The sequence below is a fragment of the Amblyraja radiata genome, chromosome 10 (assembly GCF_010909765.2).
Source record: "Amblyraja radiata isolate CabotCenter1 chromosome 10, sAmbRad1.1.pri, whole genome shotgun sequence".
NCBI classification, from domain to species: Eukaryota; Metazoa; Chordata; class Chondrichthyes; order Rajiformes; family Rajidae; genus Amblyraja; species Amblyraja radiata.
This window is the reverse complement of record NC_045965.1, coordinates 11151991-11171386: the sequence shown is the minus strand read 5'-3', so window position 1 is coordinate 11171386 and position 19396 is coordinate 11151991. Positions and strand designations below refer to the sequence as shown.

Below are 19396 nucleotides of genomic sequence, written 5' to 3'. Positions count from 1 at the left end.
GGAGATGTGTGGGGCAAGTTTCTTTACACAGAGGGTGGTGGGTGGGTGCCTGGAACGCGCTGCCAGGGGTGGTGGTGGAGGCAGATACGATAGTGACGTTTAAGAGGCTTTTAGATAGGCACACGGATATGCAGGGAATGGAGGGATATGGATCATGTGCAGGCAAACAAGAGTTGGTCTTGGCATGCAGGAAGAGGAGATTTGTTTAACTTGGCATCATGTCCAGTACAGACACTGTGGGCCGAAGGGCCTGTTCTTGTGTTGTAGTGTTCTATGGTCTATGGTCTATACAGGTACATGTATAACTAGCGAATGGAGGGATATGGTTTATGTGCAGGCAGATAAGAGTTGGTCTTGGCATCATGTTCGGCACGGACATTGTGGGCTGAAGGGCCTGTTCCTGGCCTGTTCTGATCTAAGTTCTATACAGGCACGTGGATATGCAGGGAATGGAGTCTGAGTTTGAGTTTAGTTCATTGTCACGTGTACCAAGGTACAGTGTAAAGCTTTTGTTGTATGCTAACCAGTCAGCATGAAAGACAAAATATGATTACAATCGAGCCACATGATAAAGGGAATGAGATGAATAACATTTAGTCCAATAAAGTCCGATCAAAGATAGTCTGAAGGTCTCCAATGAGGTAGATAATAGCTCAGGACCGCTGCTCTAGTTGGTGATAGGATGGTTCAGTTGCCTGATAACAGCTGGGAAGAGACTGTCCCTGAATCTGGAGGTGTTTGGTGCAGACATTGTGGGTCCGAAGGGCCTGTTCCTGAGTTGCACTGTCCCATGTTCTATATTCTAGTATAACCTGGCATCATGTTCAGCATGGACATTGTGGGCCGAAGGGCCTGTTCTTGTGCTGTGCTACTCTATGTTGTGAATAGTCTGTGTCGGTCGTGATAGCCTCGAGAAGCATAGGTCCCTGCGAATTTGAGATAATTTATTAGCCCTGACATGACGACTCAGCGGAAACCGGGACGGATGAGGAATTTCAGATCCCAGCCAGTTCCTGAGGGGGCATCTTTGGTGGCGTGGGCGGCCTGTATTAAAATCAGACACCGGGCATGGATGAGCATCTCTCCAGCTGGACTGTCCCACTGTGAGGAGTCAATGGGAATGAAAATAAAACAGACTCACTGTGTTACCCTGGCCTTGTTCTCGGTGGGATTCTCTCTGTGAAGTCCACAGTCGGCTAAGCTGTCTGTCGGAAGCTGTGTCAAGCTGAGCTGTGGAAATAGGAGAAAGATTTGTTTTCCCATCAACTTGCTCCTCAGATTACATTCTTCAGAATACCTTTAGAAAGCGTTTTCCGCTCTTCTGTAATATTCACTGACATAAGGAAGGCTATGCTTTAAAGCAGGGGCCTACAAACCTTTCAGCATGAGGGCCGTACACACACACACACACACACACACACACACACACACACACACACACACACACACACACACACACACACACACTCACACACACACCCACTCACACTCATACACCCACTCACACACGCACTCACACATATACTCACACACTCACACACCCATACACCCACGCACACACACACCCTCCCATACACCTGCATACCCACGCACACTCACACACACACACACACACTCCCATACACCTGCGCACACACACACACACACACACACACACACACACACACTAACGCCCACACACACACACACACACACTCACACTCTCGCACACACACACACTCACACACTCACACACACACACACACACACACCCACACACACACACTCTCGCACACACACACACTCTCTCGCACACGCACACACACACACTCTCTCGCGCGCACACACACACACGCACGCGCACACACACACACACACACACACACACACACACACACACACACACACTCACACACACACACCACACACACACCTCCTCGCGCTCGATCAGCACCACACACACGCACGCGCACACACACACACACACACACACACACACACACACACACACACACACACACACACACACACACACACACACATGGGCCACCGCCGCCGCTGTTGCACAAAATCTTCGCCCGCCTCCGGCATGACGTATCGTGTACGCACGCGGACGTATTGCGGTCGCACGCTGACGTCCTTACCTCGTACGTGCTGTACTGTAGTATACGAATCAACTATCACAAATATCTTGATTGTACATGCTTTTGATGGTGGAATGTTGGTGCATTTTGCGATGGAGTTTGAAATCAGAAAGTCCCCCCAGAGAATAAGTCATCTCTATTGAGTCATTTGCCTGTATACATGTAGGTGACATATTGCGGTAGGCAGATCTGCAACGTTTGATGCTGATGATAATTATTTAAAAATTGCGAATATTCAGACACTTGACACTCTTTTATAGAGTTTATAACATCTTGTTCAACAGGCAGCTGCACCGATAATTGAGTTTGTGGCGCAAGGTTCAATGTTAATGCAAGGTCAGGGGAGTCAAAGAACAATATTCGGTATTTTGCTTATACGCTGAGTCGGCTCTGATTATTTTACCTGTTTATTTAATTTTTGCTCCAGTTTCACTCACAACGTGTCAAGTTCTCGTCATTTCGAACCCCCATCCCACACCCCCAAGGGAACGCGCAAAAGTCACTTACAGTAATTATAGGTGTTTGGCCATTCCCTCAGTTCGGGGTACTATCCGCAATAGTGCCATTGGAACTATTACCAATTGTACTGAGCACGGAGCAAACATGTATATTCCGTGGGTGAGGGGAACTGGAGGATGAAAACATAACCCAAAGCGACCAATTTTCTGAATTACACCATAATTCGAAAGAAAATACAATATTATGCACTAAACAACTGGGTATTCAAATGACGTCTCCAGACGTCTCCAGACAGCTGTGCTGACGCATGAAGACGTGCGACTGTCGTTACCGGCCTGTCGTGTAAATGACGGCCAAGTGGGACAGGCCCCTAAGTTCCTGCGCTACCACAGAACCCGCTAAATAGCCCACCACACGGACGTGTTAAGAGCTTGTTCCGGGCTAGATAAACTCAGCAGGTCATGCAGCATCCCTGGAGAACATGGATAGGTGATGTTCTGGATCGGAGCCCTTCAACAAACTCAGGCTGAAGTCTTCTTCATGCAAACGTAGAAAATAGGTGCAGGAGGAGGCCATTCGGCCCTTCAGAGATGCTGCCTGACTCGCTGAGTTACTCCAGCACTTTGTGTCCGTTTGTGTCTTAAACAAGCAACTGCAGTTGTTTGTTTCTGCTACTTATGCAATGATAATCTCTTACTCTGTTGGAGCGGACAATCGACACTAACGGACACTACTCCCCCCCCATCCCACCCCCTCCCCCCCCTCCCCCCTCCCCTCCCTCCCTCCCCTCCCACTCCACCCCCTCCCCCTCCATGGTCTGTTATAACAAGGGTTTACTATACAGTGCTTAGATTGAATTGAACCAATTGTCAACTAGTTTGTGTTCCTCCCTGGATTATGTGAATCTCAGACGTCGACCAGAATAGGTGGATTTATTTTTACATGGGTATTCAAAGCAAGAACTGCTTTGTCCTGCTTCAGAAAGCAAAGGCTGGCGTGTTTCGCCTTGAGGGCATGGTGCCTCCGCGAGTGTCTGTGTCAGGTGCAGATATCTGCATTTGAAGACAGGAGCATCCAAGTGGGCACGGATTCTTAATTAGGAACGAGCCAACCTTCACATTATTGTTCCCCGAAGAGCGAGGCAGCCAGATATAAACAGCAACTAAATGCGGCAACAAGGCTAACCAGGCGTTCAGAGAGCGGGGCACGAATAACACCTGGAAAATGTGTCGCAGGAAAGACTCCAGGGCACCAGGCGCAGTCTTAAGTAACTTGCAATTTGCAGCGCCGACAATCTCCTGGGGAAGTTTGCTGGGAAGGAAGATGTGAGACAGCTGGTGGGTTTAATAGCTCTGAGCGATGAGGAGGTGTACAACACACTGATAAAAACACTAATGATGGATCAGACTGCAGCTTCAAATTCTCTTCACGCCAGGCAGGCTACCTATTTGTAAAGTGAGAATTTGCGCTGAGCAATGTTAAGTTTTGTTTATCTCATAAGCGGTAGAGTTACTGCCTCACAGTGTCAGAGACCCGGGTTCGATACTAACTATGGGTGCTGTCTGAATTAGTTAGTGTGTTCTCTCTGTGACCTGCGTGGGTTTTCTCCAAGATCTTCGGTTTCCTCCCACATTCCAAACACATACAGGCTTGTAGATTAATTGGTTTGGTATAAGCACGTCTGAAGTAGGGCCCGAAACGTTGCCTATTTCCTTCGCTCCATAGATGCTGCTGCACCCGCTGAGTTTCTCCAGCACTTTTGTCTACCTTCGATTTTCCAGCATCTGCAGTTCCTTCTTAAACACGTTATCCCAAGTCTGTATAGGATAGTGTTAGTGTGTGGGAATCGCTGGTCGTTGTGCGAACTTAGTGGGCTGAAGAGCCTGTTTCCGCGCTGTATCTCTAAACTAAAGTAAAACAGTTCATAAGGTATAGGAACAGCATTAGGCCATTCAGCCCATCGCGTCTACTCTGCCATTTAATCATGGCTGATCTATCTTTTCCTCTCAACCCCATTCTTCTGCCTTCTCCCCATTACCCCTGACACTGTACTAATCAATAATCTGTCAATTTCCACCTTACAAAATCCATTGACGGCCTCCACAGCCGTCTGTGGCGACGAATTCCTTAGATTCACCAACCTCTAACTAAAAAAATCCTTCTCATCTCCTTCCTAAAGACACGTCCTTTTTTCAGAGACTATTGCCTCTGGTCCTAGACTCTCCCACCAGTGGAAACACCCTCTCCACATTCACTCTATCCAGGCCTTTCACTATTCGGTAAGTTTCAATGAGGTCCCTCCTCATTCTTATAAACTCCAGTGAGTATACGCCCAGTGCTGTCAAACGCTCATCATATGTTAACCCACTCATTCCTGGGATCATTCTCATTAACCTCCTCTGGACTCTCTCCAGGGCCCGCACATCCTTCCTCATAATCTGGGCCCCAAAACTGTTCACAAAATTCTAAATGCAGTTTGCCCACAGCCTTTTAAAGCCTCAATTATATCTCTAGGGAGTGGATGAGAAAGTGGAATGACATAGAACTAGTGTGAACGGGTGATCGAAAGTCGGCATGGACCCGGTGGGCTGAAGGGCCTATTTCCATGCTGTATGTCTAAACTAAACAACACTAAACTAAACTGGGCCCTTACACAACTCAGATCCCTTACACACATAAAACTCACGCCTCAGACAAAAGATTCAAAGGAAATGGTAAGTGTGGACATTGCCCAGGCCATCACACAAACCAACCTCCCTCCATCTACACTAAATGCTGCCTCGGCAAGGCCTCCAGCATCATCAAGGACCAGTCTCACCCCGATCTCCTCTTCTCCCCTCTCCCATCAGGCAAGAGATACAGGTGTGAAAACACACACCTCCAGATTCAGGGACAGTTTCTTCCCAGCTGTTATCAGGCAACTGAATCATCCGATCACCAACTAGAGAGCGGTCCTGACCTATCATCTACCTCACTAGAAAACTTTGAACTATCTTTCATCAGACTTTATCTCGCACTAAACGTCATTCCCTTTATGCTGTATCTGTGCACTGTGGGCGGCTCGATTGTAATCATGTGTAGTCTTGCCCTTGACTGGATAGCACGCAACAAAAAGCTTTTGCTGTACCTTGGTGCACATGGCAAAATAATAATCAACTAAACTAAACTGTTCTGAATGTTGCAATTAGTAAACCTGACAAAACAAACAATTTTATTGTGCACTGAATTATCTGGTTTTGTGGCAGAATACGTGATTTACAAAGAAATAGGTTGGTCAACGATATTTGATAGCATGGGCATTCATTTATTGGCACCCTTTGCTCTGGATTATTCTTCTGGGCGTTCAAAGGCTAAGTAATGAAAATAATATTTGTCATTGTTACTATGTAAATGGGAGGAAGGAAGTTTACCAACCGCCCTTGCTTTATATGTAACAGGAGAAGCAAGCTGGCTCTCCTCATGAGAAAAGGCCACGATTTACTTCACTCGCTTTGTGTGGGGTATAAATATGTAGTTTAAATTAGTTTAGAGATATCGTGTGGGAACAGGCCTTTCAGCCTACCGAATCCGCAAAGACTAGCGATCACCCCATACACTAGCACTATCCTACACGCTAGGGTCAATTTACAGAAACCAATTAACCTGCACGTCTTTGGAGTGTGGGAGGAAACCGGAGCACCCGGAGAAAACCTACATGGTTACAGGGAGAACGTACAAACTCCGTACAGACAACACCCAGGATCGAACGTGGTCAGGATCGAACCCGGGTCTCTGGTGCTGTAAGGCAGCAACTCTACCGCTGTGCCGTTTATGTCTTGCTGCATAATAATAATAATAATGGATGGGATTTATATAGCGCCTTTCTAATACTCAAGGCGCTTTACATCGCATTATTCATTCACTCCTCAGTCACACTCGGTGGTGGTAAGCTACTTCTGTAGCCACAGCTGCCCTGGGGCAGACTGACGGAAGCGTGGCTGCCAATCTGCGCCTACGGCCCCTCCGACCACCACCAATCACTCACACACATTCACACACATTCACACACAGGCAAAGGTGGGTGAAGTGTCTTGCCCAAGGACACAACGACAGTATGCACTCCAAGCGGGATTCGAACCGGCTACCTTCCGGTCGCCAGGCATGTCAATGTTTTCAATACATTCTGTGATAGTATGCACTGGCCATTTGTAGGTACCTATTACCTATACTGCAGGTAAGCAATAGACAATAGACAATAGGTGCAGGAGTAGGCCATTCGGCCCTTCGAGCCAGCACCGCCATTTAATGTGATCATGGCTGATCATCCCCAATCAGTACCCCGTTCCTGCCTTCTCCCCATATCCCCTGACTCCGCTATTTTTAAGAGCCCTATCTAGCTCTCTCTTGAAAGCATCCAGAGAACCTGCCTCCACCGCCCTCCGAGGCAGAGAGGCAGTAAGCATGTACCAGAGGATATAGATTTGATGGTGAGAGGGGCAAAGATTTAACAGGAACATGCGGCAATGTTTTTCATGGTGGAGGAAGTAAAGGCGTTGTTGTGCTCTTTGGCTGTACCTTCAATGTGGTTGGTTTTGGCCCAGAACAGATTGTTAGTGATATTTACGCCAAGGAACTTGAAGCTCTCGATCATTTCCTCTCATGATTCCAATGGCGGAATGGGATTTGTTGAATTCATATGAATTAAAAACAAGAGAGACCGTTTTACCCCTCAAGCCTGTTTTGCTAATCAGTAATCAGCAAATTGCTGGAGTAACTCAGCAGGTTACTTGTTTTGCCTTACCTTATCAATCTAATCCTTGATTTGAATCAATTTGCCTTAATAACATGTGATATGGATCACAAGGAGACAGGGGAGATAGTTTAACGGCATCATGTTTGTCATGGACATAGTGGGCTGAAGGGCCTGTGTGGTTCTATGTTTAAACAGTGCCCTTAGTTCTCGGCCTGTTAAGCAGCTTTCAGTGAGAATGTCATTGTTCCGTTGTCAGTACATGTGCCAATTACACACTCTTGACATGACTCTATTGACTCCCGACTAGATCCTCCCACGAGAAGAAACATCTTCTCCACACACCGTTCTCTGATGGGCGACCTGGTTTAAGTCACAGTTTGCAGCTGAACAAGTGTGCCGTTTCGAAACACGGCTAATTCAATATCCTCTCGAGGGTAGGAAATGCAGAAGTGACACGTTAACAAACCCATCGAGCAGTTTCACACCGCTTGCCTTTTGTCCAGATGAGTTAACTACTATTCTGACGCCTGAAGAAGGGTCTCGACCCGAAATGTCACCCATCCTTTTTCTCCAGAGATGCTGCCTGACCCACTGAGTCACTCCAGCACTTTGTGCCTATCTTTGGTATCAACCAGCATCTGCAGTTCCTTGTTTCTACATAGTTACTATTAATATTTGTTCGAGAGACAGAGAGGTCTTAGTCGACAATTTAGCACAGATGGGACGTGTTTGTAGTATCGCGTGCAGTTCTGGTCGCCCCTTTACAGGAAGGATGTGGAGGCTTACGAGAGGGTGCAGAGAATGTTTACCAGAAGGCTGCCTGGATTTGAGGGTATTAGCTATAAGGAGCTAATAAGGAGAGCTTGCGGAAACTTGGATTGTTTTCTCTGGAACGTGGAGACTGAGGAGAGACCTGTCAGAAGAAGTGTCATCCATCCATGTTCTCCAAAAATGCTGCCTGACCCGCTGAGTAACTCCAGCATTTTGTGCCCTTTGCAGGAAAATATAACATTATGAGAAGCATTGCAAGGGTGGACAGTCAGAACCTTTTTCCCAGGATGGAAATATCAAATACTAGAGGGTATATGTTTAAAGGAGAAGAGCAGGGTTAGTTTTTTCCACGGAGGGCGGTGGGTACCTGGAACGCGCTGCCAGGGGTGGTGGTGGAGGCTGATACTATAGTGGCATTTAAGAGACTGTTGGATAGGTCCATGGATCTGCAGGGCATGGAGGGATACGGATCATGTGCAGGCAGATAAGAGTTGGTCTTGGAATCATGTTCGGCACAGACATTGTGGGCCGAAGGGCCTGTTCCTGGTGCTGCACTGTTCTATGTTCTATGTTCCAAAACAGATCACAGTTCTTCCCGAGAATGCTTTTGGAGGTTTTCTACTACATATTGTTCTCGAAGATCAATCATCCTATTAATGAGCAGTTACCTTTACAGACCAGACCATTATTTTTATGTCAGTAAACAGCTTCACAGACCTTGAGTGTAGTAGTCACGTGTACCGAGGTACAGTGAAAAGCTTTTGTCGTGTGCTAACCAGTCAGCGGAAAGACAATACATGATTACAATCGAGCCATCCACAGTGTACAGTTACATGATAAAGGGAATAACGGTGAATAACGCTTAGTGTACGATAAAGCCCAATAAAGTTCAATCAAAGACAGTCCAATGAGGTAGGTGGTAGCTCAGGACCACTCTCTAGTTGTTGGTGGGATGGTTCAGTTGCCCGGTAACAGCTGGGAAGAAACTGTCCCTGAATCTTGGGGCGTGCGTTGTCACACTTCTATACCTTTTGCCCGATGGGAGAGGGGAGAAGATGGAGTGGCCGGGGTACGACCCATCCTTGATGATGCTGCTGGCCTTGCCGAGGCAGCGTGAGGTGTAGATGGAGTCAATGGAAGTGAGATAGGCTTGTGCGATGGTCTGGGCTGCGTCCACAGTTCTCTGCAGTCGACCTTACTTTCCACTTGAGAATTAGTGGAGTGTACTGATCCCAGTAATTTAGTCTGACTTTCTAGTGAGGCGCAGGTAATCTGTCCTGGCACCTTTAAATTCTCGCCTTTTATTGCGAAGCCCTGAGGTCTGGGTAGAGAGATGTCTGTTGTGTTTGCTTCACTGCCGCCAACCCTGGTCCTTTGTGCTTGCTTGAGCAGAAGCAGCGGGCAGCATTGACGTGGTTTTCTGCAAACATGGTCCCGAAAGCAATTGCACTGACTCCACACTGACGAATGAGTGTCCCTCCGTATAAATCATTCATGTTCTCTGGAGCTAAATTAAGCAGCACTTTGCGGAATGGGTCACTCAATCATAGAGAGCATGCATGCACAGAGGGCAGCCTTTCAAGTCGTTAGTCATCCAGTCATCCAATAATTTCCTAACTATTCCCCTCAGGAAATCCACAGACCAAGACTTCTGTACTGGGGAGAGGTAAAGTGCCTTCATTCAGCAACTTGCTTCCAAGAGTCCAGAGTATCTTATTGTCATATGTCCAGAAACAGATCAATGAAATTCTTACTTCAGTAGCACAACAGATATGTAAACATACTCTGTAAACTCCACAATAAGCAATATGAAAACAGAATGTATATATTGTATACTTGGATCTTGACCCAAAATGTCACCTACAGTATTCCTTTTCTCCGGAGATGCTGTCTGACCCGCTGAGTTACTCCAGCTTTTTGTGTCTATTGATGTAACAGGCTAGAGGCAGGAAACATGTTCCTGATGTTGGGGGAGTCCAAAACCAGGGGCCATAGTTTAAGAATAAGGGGTAAAGGGCCTGTCCCACTGTATAAGGTAATTCAAGAGCTCTCCCGAGTTAAAAAAAAAATCAAACTCGTGGTAAGCACGTAGAATGTACGATGAGGGTACGTCTGAGCTCGGGACGTCTCTTAGCGGCTCGTAACGCTAACGGCAGGTACTCGGGTACTCGGGAAGACTCGTGAAGTTTTTTCAACTTGTTGAAAAATGTCCACGAGAGCCCCGAGTACCTACCAGCAGCTATTACCGTAATTCTCCGAGTTCGAATCGGGGGAAACTCGGGAGAACTCTTGAATTACCTCGTACAGTGGGGACAGGCCCTTAAGCCATTTAGAACGGAGATGAGGAAATACTTTTTCACACAGAGAGTGGTGAGTCTGTGGAATTCTCTGCCTCAGAGGGCGGTGGAGGCCGGTTCTCTGGATGCTTTCAAGAGAGAGTTAGATAGAGCTCTTAAAGATAGCGGAGTCAAGGGATATGGGGAGAAGGCAGGAACGGGCTACTGATTGTGGATGATCAGCCATGATCATATTGAATGATGGTGCCTGCACCTATTGTCTATTGTTTAAATATATATATATATATATATATATATATATATATATATATTTATATATATATATATTTGTATGTATATATATATTTGTATGTATAGATGTGTGTGTGTGTGTATATATCTATATTACTAAAAGTCTGTTCTTGACCGGTTTTGGCGATCTGTGCTGCGATGTCCGAGAGAACGCTGCCACCTACGACCGTCATTTTTGGCCACCTCGCTCAGAGCCCCCCTCCGCCGCATGTGTGCCGAGGATTTTTCCAGTCGATGAAAAATGACAGAGATATTAATGATTTTACAAAATTCCCCATTCTCTCTGCTGCCCCCGCTGGCGGCAGGGGGGATGGACTATAAAACCAGGAAGTGGTGTGCCTCAATTAGTCTGCAAGCTGGAGGAAGGCAGAGGGTCACGTTTCTCTGAGCTGTGAATAACACTGAACACATGTCCACACAACTGTGAGTAAGTACCCTTAATGTGGTTTGAAAATGAAAATATGGTTAAAGTAAAAAAGCACTGCCTGCAAATGGTTGTTTGGGGGGTTTGGGTTGAAATAAAAAGGCACTCTACCCTCTCCTCTCCCCCCCCCCCCCTCCTCTCCACCCCCCCCATTCCTCCCCCCCTCTCATCTCCCCCCCCCCCTCTCCTCTCCCCCCTCTCCTCTCCCCCCTCTCCTCTCCCCCCCGTCTCCTCTCCCCCCTCTCCTCTCCTCTCCCCCCCCCTCCTCTCCTCTCCCCCCCTCTCCTCACCCCCCCCCTCATCTCCCCCCCTCCTCTCCCCCCCCTCCTCTCCCCCCTCTCCTCTCCCCCCTCTCCTCTCCCCTCCTCCTCTCCACTCCCCCCCTCTCTCTCTCCCCTCTTTTTCTCCCCCTCCCCCCCCCATCCCCTCCCCCACCGTCCCTCCCCTAAACCCCCCTCCCCTCCACACACCCCTACCCCCTTCCCTCCACCCCCTCCCCCTCCCTGCTCCCCACCTCTCCCCCTACCCTCACCTCACCCCCCTCTCAGCACACCCCCTCACTCCCCCCTCTCCTCTCTCCCCCCTCTCCTCTATCCCCCCTCTCCTTTCCCTCTCCTCTCCCCCCCCTCTCCTCTCCCCCCTCTCCTCTTCCCCCCCTCTCCTCTTCCCCCTGTCCTGAACCCCCTCTCCTCTCCTCTCCTCTCCCCCCCTCTCCTCTCCCCCCCCTCTCCTCTCCCCCCCCTCTCCTCTTTCTCCCCTCTTTTTCTCCCACTCCTCCCCTCCATCCCCTCCCCCACCGTCCCTCCCCTAAACCCCCCTTCCCTCCACCCTCCATGCTCCCCACCTCTCCTCATCCCCTCACCTCTCCCCCTCCCCTCACCTCTCCCCCTCCCCTCACCTCTCCCCCCCTCCCCTCACCTCTCCCCCCTTCTCTCCCCCTCACTCTCACCCTCTCTCTCTCCTCCCCTCCACCCCCACCTTTCCCCTCTCACCCACCCTCCCTCTTCTCCTCCTCGCCACCCCCCTCTCCCTCTTGCCCCTCTCTCTGTGTCTCTGCCCCTTCTCTCTCTGCCCTCACTCTCTACCCCCCCCCCCTCTCTAGATGTGACTGCAAGTTGGGGGCTATGCGTCAGTAGATAGGGTGGTTATGGGGTAAAAGGAGCAAATTAATAATATTAATATAATATCAAGGGGGGTAATTAGCGTGAGTGCGGGGGGGGGGGGGGGCGGGAGGATAGTTAGTGTGTGTGACGCTGCATGCCGCCTCCCCCCCCACAACCGCACGTTGGGGGAACAGACCCAACGGGTCTGCACTTGGTCTAGTATATATATAGAAATGTGTGTGGTGTGTGTGTTGTGTGTTTTATATCTACATATGTTTTATATGTTTATATACTGTATATATATATATATAACAAAAATAGTGCGAAGACAAACTCAATGCCTCCAAGTTTATCTATATATTACTAAAACTCTCATCTCGTTTCAATCTATATTTGTTTGTTTGTGTTTGTTGCCCCGTGTGATCCTGGAACTACGCCAAAACGGTACATGGGTAGCGCTAAAATATTTGCACCACCTTATTCACCATTGTCCCGTGGTCGTTCCTGTCAAGTTTCCTTCAGATTTGGTTTTATATTTCACAAGTTATTCATGAATTTTAAGTTTAAAAATACAAGTTTAAAAAGATTTTTACTGCTAAATCCTTGCTGGCCCAGCTTGCACCAAACTTCCATACAAAGTTGCAATCCAGGAACACTCTGTGCTTCCACCAAGTTTTCACCTGAACAGGAGCTATAACCTCATAATGGGATCTCACAGTCCTCCACCCGACATTTGCAACAATATTACTTACTCCAGCTCCTGGCAGCAAGTGCTTGAACAGGAGGGGGAAGGTGAATTGGTATTACAACTGGAAGTGGTGCGGCAGGCAGGTGAAGTGCAATTGGATTTTTTTTTTAAAGTTATTAAATTGGTGTGGCTGTGGGAGGCAGGGGAGTGGTGGAATCTTAAGTTGGGGAACAGGACCCAGTTGATCCAGTATATGTAATAAAAATGAACTGCATATGCTGGCTTACACCAAAGATAGACACAACGTGCTGGAGTCCCTCACTGGGTCAGGCAGCACCTCTGGAGAAAAGGAATAGGTGACGTTTCAGCTCGAGACTCCTCTTCAGACATCAGAATCCGAAGAAGGGTCCTGATCCAAAACATCACCTATGCATTTTCTCCAGAGATGCTGCCTGACCAACAAAGTTACTCCAGTACTTTGTGTCTATCCCCCAAGTATATATAGTTTGGAGCTCATTTGGAGGTAGACAAAAGTGCTGGAGAAACTCAGCGGGTGAGGCAGCATCTATGGAGCGAAGGAAATAGGCAACGTATCAGGCCGAAACCCTGCTTCAGACTCATTTGGAGGTTGTGGTGTTTAATATTCTGGTGGTTGAAAGGGAAGAAGCTGCTCCTGAACCTGGACGTTCCAGTTCTCAAGCTCCTGTACCTTTTACCGAGGTAGGAGTGAAACGAGAGTGCCTCTTTTATTTAAACACATTTTATCACATGCCTCTTATTTAAATCGCTGGGCATTTCAAAATGGCCGTCAAACATTTTGGGGGTGGATTTCTTCCTTCCTTCCTTCTGGCACAGTTGCGTCTTATTTGTGTGCAACTACCACAGTGAGACCACCTTGACCATTCTGTTGCCATGACATTTAGAACATTTAGAGATCCATTGTGAGGAGATGAATGGGAACAGTTGAGTTCTCCACACAATAAGAAGGATGCGGTGATAGGGCGGGGGTGTGCGGAAGATAAAACACAACAATATCAGGGCCGGCAGGAAATTATTTGGGAAAATACTCAAGAGGTTGAGGCCCCTCTCTTTCGAGACAAACTGCTTAGAAATGCAACCACAGTCAATAGGGATTGAAGTGCTATATCGTAATGTCTTAGCTTTGTTGCGTCCTGCTGAAATCCATTCATATTACAACATATAGAACAAAATAGCACAGGAACTATCCCTTCGGCCCACATTGTCCATGCTGAACATGATGCTTGATGCATGAAACTAGAACATAGAACAATACTGCACTGGAGCAGGCCCTTCGGCCCACAATATCCATGCTGAATATTCTAGCAGTCAAACTAGAATATCTTCTGCACAGTGGCTCAGCGGCAGAGTTACTGCCACACAGCGCCAGAGACCCGGTATTGATCCTGACTACTGGTGCTGTCTGTACGGAGTTTGTATGTTCTCTCTGTGACCATGTGGGTTTTTTCTGGGCATTCTGGTTTCCTCCCTCATCCCAAAGATGTGCGGGTTTATAGGATTCTGTAAATTATCTGGTGCTTGATTATCCCACGCTGAGAGATAATGAACATCTAAATATTTGAATCCATATTCTTTCAATCCACCAGGCTCCAAGTGCAGCCACAGACGGCTGTGGAGGCCAAGTCAATGGATATTTTTATGGCAGAGATTGACAGATTCTTGATTAGTACGGGTGTCAGCAGTTATGAGGTGAAGGCAGGAGAATGAGGTTCAGGGGCTGTCCCACTGCGGCAACCTAATCCGCGAGTGTAGAAGAGATTAGGAGAGTTTGAAAAAATGTCATGTTGAAGACCTCCTTCGACTATGTTGAAGACCTCCTTCAACCTCCTTCGACTATGTTGAAGACCTCCTTCAACCTCCTTCGACTATGTTGAAGACTACGACTACCTTCGACTACTCTCGATTACCTACGACTAACATGCCGACCTACTACGACCTACTACGACTAAACCTACGAGTAAAAAAAGTATCGATTTTTTCCATGGCGACCTTTTTTTACTCGCGGGCATTTTTCAGCATGTTGAAAAATACTCCGCGACCTAGCTGAGGCCTCGAGTACGCGGGGCCTACTCTCGAGCATGAAGGAGAGTTACAAAGACCTCCTAGGACCTCGTGTCGACCATGCTGCGAGTCTGAGTCGAGGGCGAACTCTTCTGAACTGGTGGATTAGGTCACCGCAGTGGGACAGGCCCTTTAGGAGGGAGAGATAGATCAACCATGTTTGAATGGCGGAGTAGACTTGATGGGCCGAATGGTCTGATTTTGCTCTTAGTACCTAAGAACTTATGAATTAAAGAAGAGTTTAGATTAGAGTTACAGCGTGGAATCAGGCCCTTCGGCCCACCGAGTCCGCGCCGACCAGCGATCACCCCATACAATGGCACTATCCTACACACTAGGGACAATTTATAATTTCCCAAAGCCAATTAACCTACAAACCTTCTTTGGAGTGTGGGAGGAAACTGGAGCACCCGGAGGAAACCCACGCTGTCCCAGGGTGAACTCTGTACAGACAGTGCCCATAGTCAGGATGGAACACGGGCCTCTGGTGCTGTGAGGCAGCAACGTTACTGCTGCTGCCCAGTGAATAGGCCTATGGATGCCTGCTAACCTACATCATGTCAATGGAACATAGAACGGTACAGCACAGGAACAGGCCCTTCAGCCCACAATGTCTGTCCTGAAACTGATGCCAAGATAAACAAATCTCATCCACCTACACCTGATCCCTCCATTCCCTAATAGAACAGAGCAACACAGAGGTGCAGCTGGTAGAGCATCAGAGACCCAGGTTCGATCCTGACCACGGGTGCTGTCTGTGTGGAGTTTGCATGTTCTCCCCGTGACCGCATGAGTTTCCTCCGGGTGCTCCGGTTTCCTCCCACATCCCAAAGACGTGCGGGTTTGTAGGTTAATTGGCCCCCCTGTAAATTTCCCCCTAGTGCGTAGGGAGTTGGATGTGAAAATGGGATGACATGGAACTAGTGTGAACGGGTGTTGGATGGGCTGCATGGACAGTGGGCCAAAGGGCCTGTTTCCGTGCTGGATCTCCAAACTAAACAAAGCCATTGAAGCACGGATAGCAATATGGCGCAGGTTGTAGAGACGCTACCTCCCATTTCAAGAACCTGGTTCAATCCTGACCTCCAGTGCTCTCTGTGTGGAGTCTGCATGTTCTCCCTGTGACTGTGTAGGTTTCCCTCAGTGATCTGAGATGTGTGCGTTGGTTGGTCACTTGGCTACTATAAATTGTCTATAGTTTGGAGGTGGGTGGTAGAATGGTTGGGCAGGGGGGCAGTGAGGGGTGGGGTGTTGGGAATGTGTGGAGGATGAATGGGTTTGAGTATAATTGGGAGAGTGATGGCCAATGGTGGGCCAAAGGTCAATATCCCGAGCTGTATGACACTTTGACCTATGACCCCAGCATTAGGCATATCTTTACTCATTTTCATTCAGGTGAGTAATGTAACAAAACTTATTTTAGGCTTGAGAGACACAGCACGGAAACAGGCCCTTCGGCCCACCAAGTCCCCGCCGACGAGCGATCACCCCGTACACTAGCACTATCCTACACATTAAAGACAATTTGCAATTTACAGAAGCTAATTAACCTGGACCCGGAGAAAACCCATAGGGAGAATGTACAAACTCCGTACAGACAGCACCCGAGGTCAGGATTGAACCCAGGTCTCTGGTGCTGTGAGGCAGCAACTCTACCGCTGCGCCACCCCTTTCAAATACCCCCCTTTGTGGTACATTTAAAAGGATTTGTTCCTCGAATGCAAGGACTTACATTTGGAGAACACCTTTAACAATTTCAGCGAGCTGTAGACATATTGTTGTAGAGCATTAGAAAGATAGATCAGCCATGATTAAATGGCAGAGTAGACTTGATGGGCTGAATGGCCTAATTCTACTCACTATAAAATGAAAAGAGCTTGGAAACAAGCCCTTCGGCCCATCTTGTCCTTGCCGACCACGTAGGCATACTGGGCTAGTTTGGCCCATTACCCTCTAAATCCTTCCTTTTCATATATCTATCCAAATGTTTTTTCAAAGTCGTAATTGTATCCGTTTCCTTGAGTCTGGGGGTTCTACTCAATGATGGCCTTTGGTGATCCCTGTCGTTCTTGGGAACAGCGAGGACATTTGTACATGAACCTTCAGAGCTGAAGATAGACACAAAAAACTGGAGTAACTCAGCGGGTCAGGCAGCATCTCTGGAGAGAAGGAATGGGTGACGTTTCAGGTCGAGACCCTTCTTCACTCTCAATGCTAAACAGTGCAGCATTGGAGCTGACAGCCCCTGAAATATGGGTTTGGGGGACCAAGATTCAGAAGGTGTGGCGATGTTGTGGGCATCACTTACAAAAATCACCCTGCACTCTTTAACCTTGAAATTGAAGAGACACAATGATCTTCAGATGCTGGCTTACATCACAGGACACAGAGTGCTGGAGTAACTCAGCAGGTCAGGCAGCATCTCTGGAGAACATGGATAGGTGACGTTTCGGTTCGGGACCCTTCTTCACTCTCAAGGTTAAACTGTGCAGGATGATTTTTGTAAATTATGCGTACAAAATCGCCACACCTTCTGAAATTTGGTCCCGCAATCCACATTTTAGGAGCCGTCAGCTACAATGCTATATATTTTTTAATGATTTGACATGAAACCACAATATATGGTCTGGATTTTAATACCTGAAATTTTATAAAAGGATTGGAAAATATATTTGAACGTATTTAGCTGTTAACCAAATATTTGGATTTATGGGGGGTAAAAATGCCATTTCTACATTAGCATGCACGCCTAAGTCCAGTTAATTTGTCCACATTTATTCAGTGCAGTAGACACACACACATCTACAAGCTAGGAAAAGTGTAAAGTTAATATTTCAGCATTCATCCATGTTAGACACAAAGACAAATTTAAAAACTGCTCTCAGTAATGAAAGTCAAGAGTTGAAAATTGCAAAGGTTCATTATTATATTTGCACAGTTGTAAACGTCAAATTGTAAGCCTCCCTCCCATTCCCTTTCAAGAGAGTTAACAATGCAGAAGACTTACCTTTCTAGTGCTTGTAAACAACGTAAATGGGGCTCTAAAATGGCTTTTCTTGCAGTTACTGGTCTGCAGTGGAGCAGGAATGCTTTGAATGAAGCTCTCGGGCACCTCTTGGTACATCAGCTCACGTGAGGCCAGATTCCTCGCTCCCGTCCCTGCTACAGTTTCACTCGGGGAAGCTGCCCGAATGCCGGCTTTGCATCCTAACGAGGCAAGCGATAGTCAGCGTCTGTGGTCTCAGCCTACACCGAGCCCCTTCTGCACCCTTGCTCGATACAGCGTAGTGTACAGAGACAGGATATACATACAAAAATGTAACTGGCATGGGAGGGGGGAGGAGGGAGAAAGGGAGGATTTTTTTCTTCTGCTCATGCTAAGGTGCTTTGACTTGCAGCTAAGAGATAAGAATTGAAACAGGTTATGCTAAAAGCATTTCTTTTAAGCTTTTGGAATCTGCAGATGACAGCCCAGATTCCTGCTGAGAAATGCAGTGAAAGGTTCCTTTATTGGACTGTGGGCATTCTTAACATTTTGTCTAGCAGTTTCACGGAATCATCTTGCACGGAATAAAAGGATTTAGAGCAATTAATCAGGTTGTGTTCGAAATCTATACTATGCCAAGTATACCAAGTCAAAAAAATGGAGGAATCTCGATTCTTATTTCTGATGCTATTGTTAGACATTTTAGCAATGAATTATGTCAGAGACATGAGTGTTACTGGTTTTAATTGGGAAAAAAAAATACTTTTTATGTTTTTGAATGATAAATGTTATATAAATTGTCAAATCCTAGTGCCACAAAGCGTAACAAACACGTCTCTGAGATTGGGAAACAGATTTTCTAAAATGGGGAAATGTTGGATAAAAGCAGGAGACTATGTAGAATTGTGTAGGAAGGAACTGCATATGATGGTTTAAACCAAAGACAGACACAAAATGCTGGAGTAACTCAGAGGGGACAGGCAGCATCTGTGGAGGGAAGGATTGGGTGACGTTTCCGGCCGAGACCCTTCCCCAGACTGTCTCGACCCGAAACGTCACCCATTATTCATTCATTAAACTTATTCCTTCATTCCTTCATTCATTCATTCATTCATTCATTCATTCATTCTCTCCAGCGATGCTGCCTGCCCCGCTGAGTAACTCCAGCATTTTGTGTCTGACGGCATTTGCGGGGGAGGGACAGAAAGAGTATTGGAAATGAATGGACATTGGAGATGGAATTTGTTTTGACTAAGTCCAGTAAAGGGGTAAAGTAGTGGGAAATGCGTAGAACACACACCAGTACAGCACAGGAAAAGTCCCTTCGGCCCACAATGTCCGTGCTGAGCATGATGCCAAGACACACTAATCTCATATGTTTGTGATTCATATCTCGCCGTTCCCTGTATATCCATGTGCCTG

General features: G+C 47.2%; 1 protein-coding gene across 1 annotated transcript in view; it reads right to left on the bottom strand.

Annotated features, from left to right (window-relative positions):
- The window catches only part of LOC116977512 (regulator of G-protein signaling 8-like), a 38235-nt gene extending 19809 nt beyond the window's left edge, over nucleotides 1–18426 (bottom strand). The window contains exons 1-2 of the mRNA XM_033028009.1: nucleotides 17996–18426; nucleotides 1142–1230 (exon numbers count right to left, since the gene is read on the bottom strand). Coding sequence (XP_032883900.1) covers nucleotides 1142–1230; nucleotides 17996–18112 — 206 coding nt within the window. The 5' untranslated portion in view covers nucleotides 18113–18426. The remainder of the gene's footprint in view (nucleotides 1–1141; nucleotides 1231–17995) is intronic.
- Nucleotides 18427–19396: the final 970 nt, after the last annotated feature.